Here is a 7777-nt window from a genome sequence, read left to right as displayed (position 1 = left end):
GCATATGAAAAAAAAATAATAATAATTGGATGTGATAGGATATTAAGAGGGATTGAGAAACTTTTATGTTTTCTTAAAAACATAGTCATCATATTAAATTTAAATAATTAAATTAAATTAAATGGCCATAATTTAATAAATATATATATAAAATAAAAATAATAACAATTTAGTTTTTTATAGATTATTGAATTTAAAATTAATTATTAAATTTGAAACATGATCAGTCATGTTTTTAAGAAAACATAAAGATTCACATCCTCCTATCAACTTAACCATACCATGTTTCGTCTTACGGTACTTTTAAAACAATTTTGATTTTTATTATTTAATAACTAATCATAAATATATATATATATATATAAAAGCACTTATATACATTTAATTAAATAAATAAAAAAATTATTTATACTAATAAATACAAAAAAAATTGATGTATTTATTCAACTTGTCTCATTACAAATTGTAACTTTTTTTCTAATGTAAAAAATAAATATATAAAACCCGACCATCCTAATAGATTAACCTAAAGACCTGAATCCTGGTAAGGTTTTAAATCACAAAAACATGAGTTTGTAATTAACCTAATTTTATTTTTATTTTTTCAAACTAACTCATATAATTTGGAACCTGATTTCTTAACAAGGTCGATTCTGGATTAGTTTAATAACTATGTCATGAAGTAACAATTAAATTAGTGTTAATATGTTCATAACTATGCTTTGCTTTGTTGCAGGAATATTCGGATACAGGCACAGAATCTTGCTTTTGAGCTGGGTTCGTGCATGTACTCTGTGTTTATGGATTTGTGCTTTCGATCCGAAGTAGAAGACTATCAATTTCTTTTAAATGTCACTGTCGATTGGAAGAAACAGAGGGGCTAATGTCAAGTAACCTTGTATTATGACCAAGTTTACAACATGACAGCGCAATTTCCTCTTATGATACACCTAAGAACTCTTTCCATATTTCGGAATGTAGCAGAAGAGAAAATTTCTTGTGGGAGCATATCAGCTAGCCCTCCTTTTTAACTACATATTACCTTGTGTGTAGCGGCTGCAATAATAGACCAAATTATTTTTGAGTTTCAATCAGGCATAGATAGCTGGGTGGAAAAGAAGATCAGGATGATTGATCCTCTCTAGATCGACCGTTAATTGATGTGTTCAGGTATGGTGTGCTCTTTCTAGACTTGTAATGAGCAACTTCGAAGAGGATATGGTCCCAAAGACTCCAAGAAGTAACCCAAAAGCAAGAAGGATCACGTTTAGGATTAGAACAGGCTTAGATATTTGAGCCCATGAAAGCTTGATGTAGAAGGCACAGGGGAAAACTATGCAAATGCTGACGCTCACAAGGGAACCAGTAAGGCTGAGGACATGCTCAAAATATGGAACGGAAAGTGCTAGAGCTAGTATTACCAGTAGCAGAAATGAACCCACAGCGCCTCTTATAACTGTCTTAGTCCGGGAACTAATAGAATTAGGAAGGTTGTGTTCTAGCTGGATGGCGAATGGTGCGAATTCGAGTGCATATTTGGTCATGGGTGTTAGCACTGTTGCCCACAAGGCAATCTTTGTAATGATATGATGTCGAGGCATGCTTAGGGTTATTTGAGAGCTGACTTCAGGGCCGAATAGTCTGGCACCCATGAATGCTAGTGATGCGTATAGTGCTGATACCGATGCAAAGCTCACAATAGATACCTGGAACCAAACGTGAAAATTAAGGGTGAGCAAAATATTCTCAAACATTACGTCAAAATTATGGAATATTTTATATTCAGAAAAGAAGAGAAGTACTGTAATTTGATTTGAGGAGAGACTGAATTAATTAGGAGTGATACCATTGTAAACTTGGATGGATCTTTCATGGATTTATACAAGTCGGGGAAAACGATGTGGCCCGCATAACTGAAGATGTAAAGGCCGGATATGGCAGGAATCTTGTGGAGGTGGAGCGCGGGTATACTGTGATTCGCTTTCACAACTTGAAAGATGGCAGTGCATGCAACGGAAGTGAAGATGACGATGGACATCAGAATGCCGCCTGATGAAAGGAAAGATATGGAAGAAAGATCCCTCAGCCACAGGCTAGGAAGTGCCACCAGCACCCCCATCGCGGTTAGTAGCTGAGATTTATATAATTTTGCCCATATTGGTAACCTAAGTTGTGTCCCTGCAAATACTGTTATAAGATTGTCATGAAGTGATATGGTGTAGGAGACTAGGGCCATGAAAATCTCCAAGTAAATGAAGGTTGCAGCCAAAACTCTTCCATTGGAGCCAAATGCATGTTGACCAATATCTGTATAGCTCCTTGACTTGGGACTCTTAGCAAGGCATTTTCCGAGCAGGTGGGATGTATATGCGCATATTACACCTAGTCCCACTAGCAAGAATGCAGAAACCCATCCTCCATTTTCTAAAGCATAAGGAGTGGATAGCTGCCCAAGCCCTGTGACGGAAACACATGCGAATCAATTAGCCAAAAACTTCTTGTCCATTCACTCTAAGAAGATGGAATCAGGAGATCTGAAAGCCTTACCAATGAGCATGCCAATCATGTTGATGACAGAATGAGCAAAAGAACTATTAGCCTGATCAGTATGATGCTCAACATCTGCCTCGTTTACCACAGCACTCTTTAAATCTTGGGTGTCTTGATCACACTTGCACCCTTTATTTTCCTCTACACAAGCATCACAAGTCATCCATTGCGGAGCCAATTTCTCATCATGCACAGACTCACTCGCAACTTGAATATTCCGATGGGAGAGACAATCTGCAGATTCAGGGCAGAGTAATTTCCTGAAGGACTTCCGTATCTGGTTCCACATGATAAAACTCTTGGATACCCGAAATTGGAAAACAGGAAGAAATAGTGAAAACAATTAATTGGACGGTCTAACTGTAACTATAGTTTGTATCCTAGACAGAAACACCTAGTTAAAGATGAAAAGGAAGTGATAGGGTGGGTATATTTATAGCAGAAGATGGATACAACGTAATACTATGCCTACCATTTGTAAGAATCTAGCCATTGTATCTGATTGGATTTGCAAGTGGTCTGAACCAAGTGGTACACTTGATCAAAGGGAATCTCCCAGGGGAGTTGGCAATTGTAACATGTTGCTTTCCGACAAATGCGAAGATACTGGAGCACACAGGCAGGGAAGCATTGTTATTTCGGAACACATCCTGATGAAGCCACGAAGTCTGTGAATTAAGCATATGAATAGATTCAGGAGTACACCTGACTATATGATTTAAAAAGAAGAAGAAGAGCAGTCAATGAATATTATAGTTCAACTGAAATTAGTATTTCATTTTTTCATAATAAAAAAAGGGATATTGGAAGGAGATGTATATGTTTCTCTTTAAAACCAAAATAAATAAATAAATAAATTAATAAAGAAAACCCCATTTAATAATGCGATGCCTTGATCTTAATTTGATTGGAGTATAGGAGTAATTGATTAGGTTAGTTTTTCATCAGTTCTCTCGACTTCGGTTATGTTTTGCGTCATGCCTGGATGATTTTTAATTAAATAATTATTATATACATTAATTAAATCATTTTCCACGAAATGCTTTTGGGCAATAATATGTTGGAGGAGATCGTTAAAACTAAATTATTGTTGCAAAATTCTTTAAAACCATTATAATACTCAAAAAGACTATGCTTCTTTAAAACCATTATAATACTCAAAAAGAGTATGCTTTCGGGCAATATTATGTATGCTGGTATTCTACATGCATATCTGTTGTTATTTTTTTTAATTATTATTATTCTCTACGTACATTGTGTTTTCTAATGGTGTGTGTTTGTAAATTTTCCTCTATTTTTTCTTGGAAATAATTAAATCATTGGTCTTTATAATGTTTTTGGAATAATTGAATAGTTTTTTGAAGCAGATGTTCCAAAGTAGAATTTTCATATTTGATTGTTTATTAATACAATATTAATTGTTTCACATTTCAAATAGCTGTAATAATTAGTTTTTTTTCAAGAGATTTCAAGTTTGAGCAATAATCATTTGTTGCATGTTTATGTTAAGTCCGTGAGTGGAGAAATTGATGGCAAATGTTTTATCTACAGTTAGTCGCAACATATATATATATATATGGGAACATATTTGGAATGGTTTTTTTTTTAAATTGAATTATTTTAAATTATATTAATATATTTTTAAGCAAAGCACACTATAAAAAATAAATATTATTTTATTTTCAAACACTCTCTTATTTTTTTTAGATTAATATGAGTATTTAAGTTAATTCCGTATATTTCAATTATTTTACAAATTATAAAATTAATAATTATATAAATTTTTAAAAACTCTAAAATTTAAATTAATAACCTCTGAAAAAACCTAAAATCTGACTAATCAACCAATATCCGCACATAATTCACCCTTTTTAGAACAGCAAGTGAGGTGTTTGATGAAATTTGACTCTTTATGCTGCCAAATCCATCGTACTGGCCCAGGTATCATCCCACTTATGCATGATAAATGCCGTATCAATTAGGTTCCATTTATTTGGAATGGATCACACGGCTGCGTTGGCTGAGAATTGGATCCTTTGCTCTTATTCCCACAATATGTTGTGTAAATCTTTTGGGTATCTTTATGAGAATTTCCATAAGCAATGCTTGGGGAAGCACAGATGCCAAATCCCACACTGTGATATGACCACTGCCGACTGCCTGATGATGGGAACGGAAGGTAGTGGTGCCAAACATTCTAGTTGAAAATGTCGCATAGCCCTGTTTCCGAGAGCAAAATTGTTGATGGAGAACGAATCCTGCAATTTTCTATTTAATAACAAGAATATATCGTGGAATAGTATAGATATAATTTTTAAACCCCTCTTTTATGTTGGTCTGAAATTCGATACTTGAAAATGTACATGGACTTGGATGGTCTAAATACATGAACAACTCTTGCTTTTTAGGTAAAATATGTTAAACAATCCTAATTATAAAAACAAAACACAAATATTAAATTGAAGAAACTTAAAAAAAAAAATACTAAATTTACAGAAAAAACAAAAAATATTAAATTACAAAAACTAAAAAAAATAAATACTAGTTGAAACAAAACACAAATATTAAATTGAAGAAAAAAGAATAAATAATAAATTTACAGAAAAAAACACAGATATCAAATTACAAAAACTCAAAAAAAAAAATACTAGTTTGATCTGTAAAAGCTATATTTAAGATCGAATCTCATTTTATAAAACTATACTCTTTTATAGTATTAAAAAAATCTAAAACTCAATAAAGAGAAAATACAAATAAATAAAAAAGATTAATAGGTTTCATAGAACATTCCGAAATTTATATTTTAATCAAAATTAACAAAACCAACCCAGCGAGAAAGGTTATTCTCTCTCTCCAATTAATTTGGACAGCATCCGTATATATCCAAGATATCAGTGATTTAAAATTCATGACCGCGTCAGAGTTCTGGGCTGGTGGCGGCCGGCCAAGGAATCCATGTGCAAGCAACACAAGACCTTGGGATTCATTGTTCTTCCCAGTAATTAAAGGGCCCGACACCGTGGATATATACGGATGCTGTCCAAATTAAGTGGCAAGAGAGAGTTAAGATATATACACAGCACGTGTTTTCCAGCACGTGTTTTCTTAAAATAAACATCATATGTGGCTGTTCACCAGATGGCACGTATTACGTTTTTTTAATTTGACGTCATTCCGAAGGCATTTGACAGGCAAACATTCCTCCACTGCCATAAAGTTTGGGGGGGGATGCTTCAACTAGTTTCATTTGATAAATGAAAATTCTTGGTTCAATAAAAAAAAGAGTAGGCGAAAAGGCGGTATATATACTTAGGGGTGATTGGGATTGCAGTTGGAACATTTAAAAATAAAAAATGATTTTTTTTAGCTTTAAAAATATATATTTTTTAATTTTTTGATGTGATAATTTAATAAAATAAAAAATATATAATTTTAATATATTTTAACAAAATACATTTTAAAAAACAGTTTCAATCATATTCTCAAATCAACACTTATTCTGGGTAGGTTTACCGTCACATGAAAATGATAGGATGAGAACTGGACACTAGTGACTAGGAAGTGCTATACATAATTAGATATATACTAGATCTCATTAGTTCATCTCATTAATTTTTTTTGAAGTAGAATTATTGTTAACATTTCAATCATGAACTTAAAATATAATTTATATTGGATAGTTTTTTTAAAAAAAATATTGATATAATGATATGTTTGATAATATTTTAAAAAATATTGAAATGATAACATATTAAATTAACCGTGGTTAACTTGTCAAATATGCGACCTGAATCGTGAGATAATGATATAATCCTATAAAAAGCAAATCAAGATAAATTATGAAGTTCAATTCATAAGTGAACTAATATTGAAGGATGAGAGTAATAATAAAAACATTAATTAAAAAAACAAAAAAAAACTATATAATTTAACTTGGATTAATCTGTCAAACCCGCAACTATACTTATTAAATCGATATAACTCCATGTAAAACCAATAAAAAAAATTATGAAGTCCATTTTCAATCAACTTAATGTTAAAGGATAAAATAAAAAATTATTAAAAAAAACAAATTAAGTCAACAAGAGCTAATCTGTTAAAATCGCAATTTGAATTATAAAATTGAGATAACTTCATAAGAAATAAATAAAAATTTACAAATACTTCATTTCTAAGACATTTAGTACTGAAGATTGAAGTCGAGAAAAAAAACTAAATTCATGAGATATGAATAACTCTACAGAAAACAAGTTGAAGCTATTAAACCTTTTAAATAAAAAAATGAATCCCATTTATAAAATATAAGGTTATAAGTTAACTTACTGGACTTATGACTTAAGTTATGAGTTCATAACAATCTTATAAAAATTAAATAAAAAAATATAAATTTCAAATAAAAAAATATTTAATCACTAAAAACTAAATGAAGAAAGTCAACTCGGGTTAACCTATTAAATTTATGACTCGATTCTAAACATTTGAACAACCTTATAAGGGAAGAAAAATTCAAAATTCAATTTCTAACTAATGTAATGTTGAAGGATGAATTAAAAAATCAGCTAAAAAAATAAGTCAAGTTAATATATATTAACTTATTAAATTTGTGACCTGAATAATAAGATTGAGATATATTTATAAAAAATAAATAAAAAATATTTATAAAATTCACTTCTAATAGAACTAATATTAAAGGTTAAAATAGATTTAAAAAAATAATTAAATTTACGAGACTGGTTATAATCCAATAAAAAACAAAAAAATGATGAAGTATAATTTTTAAATTAATTTAATATTAAATAATAAAATTAAAAAAAAACAAAGTAAAAAAGCTATGAATAATAAATTTTTTAAAAAAAATAAAGTAAAAAAAGCTGGATTGTTAACTAATAAAATTAAATAAAAAAACATAAATCAATATTTTAATAAATAGTATTTTATAAATATAGCTACAAGGATTTTACGGGGTTTTTTAGAGTTTTGTTAATTAATCTACTGCATGCCATTGATTAGGTATATTAACCCTTAGGAATTTGTTTTTTAAAATTACTATTACCAATAGCTAATTTGCCTTGGAAAACATCATTAACTGTGTGAGAGATAATTTTTTACTTAAATAATATAGGTATGGTTTTGCCCTTCTTATAAAAAACCATTGAACTAAATATGAGGAACAATACAGTTTTTCACAATATTTTATAGTCATTATAGACAACTTAGTATTTTTATA

The 7777-nt window shown here is 30.3% G+C and overlaps 1 protein-coding gene across 1 annotated transcript; it reads right to left on the bottom strand.

Annotated features, from left to right (window-relative positions):
- Positions 1–839: 839 nt before the first annotated feature.
- Positions 840–2950, bottom strand: LOC105112192 (vacuolar amino acid transporter 1-like). Its single transcript, XM_011007796.1, has 3 exons — positions 2548–2950; positions 1847–2457; positions 840–1706 (listed from the first exon to the last, which is right to left on the bottom strand). Exons 1-3 carry the CDS (start codon positions 2837–2839, stop codon positions 1167–1169), a joined length of 1443 nt encoding a protein of 480 aa, XP_011006098.1. The 5' UTR covers positions 2840–2950; the 3' UTR covers positions 840–1166.
- Positions 2951–7777: the final 4827 nt, after the last annotated feature.

This window comes from Populus euphratica, unplaced genomic scaffold (assembly GCF_000495115.2).
Source record: "Populus euphratica unplaced genomic scaffold, PopEup_1.0 scaffold587.1, whole genome shotgun sequence".
NCBI lineage: Eukaryota > Viridiplantae > Streptophyta > Magnoliopsida > Malpighiales > Salicaceae > Populus > Populus euphratica.
This window is presented reverse-complemented; position numbering and strand designations above follow the sequence as displayed.

Bases quoted from the DNA above. Each gene is read 5' to 3' on its own strand.
- LOC105112192 (XM_011007796.1), bottom strand. From the start codon at position 2,839: ATGTGGAACCAGATACGGAAGTCCTTCAGGAAATTACTCTGCCCTGAA. The intron at 2,458-2,547 runs GTAAGGCTTTCA...TTTCCGTCACAG, and splicing joins CATGATTGGCATGCTCATTG to GGCTTGGGCAGCTATCCACT. The intron at 1,707-1,846 runs GTATCACTCCTA...GTTTGGTTCCAG, and splicing joins ATCCATCCAAGTTTACAATG to GTATCTATTGTGAGCTTTGC.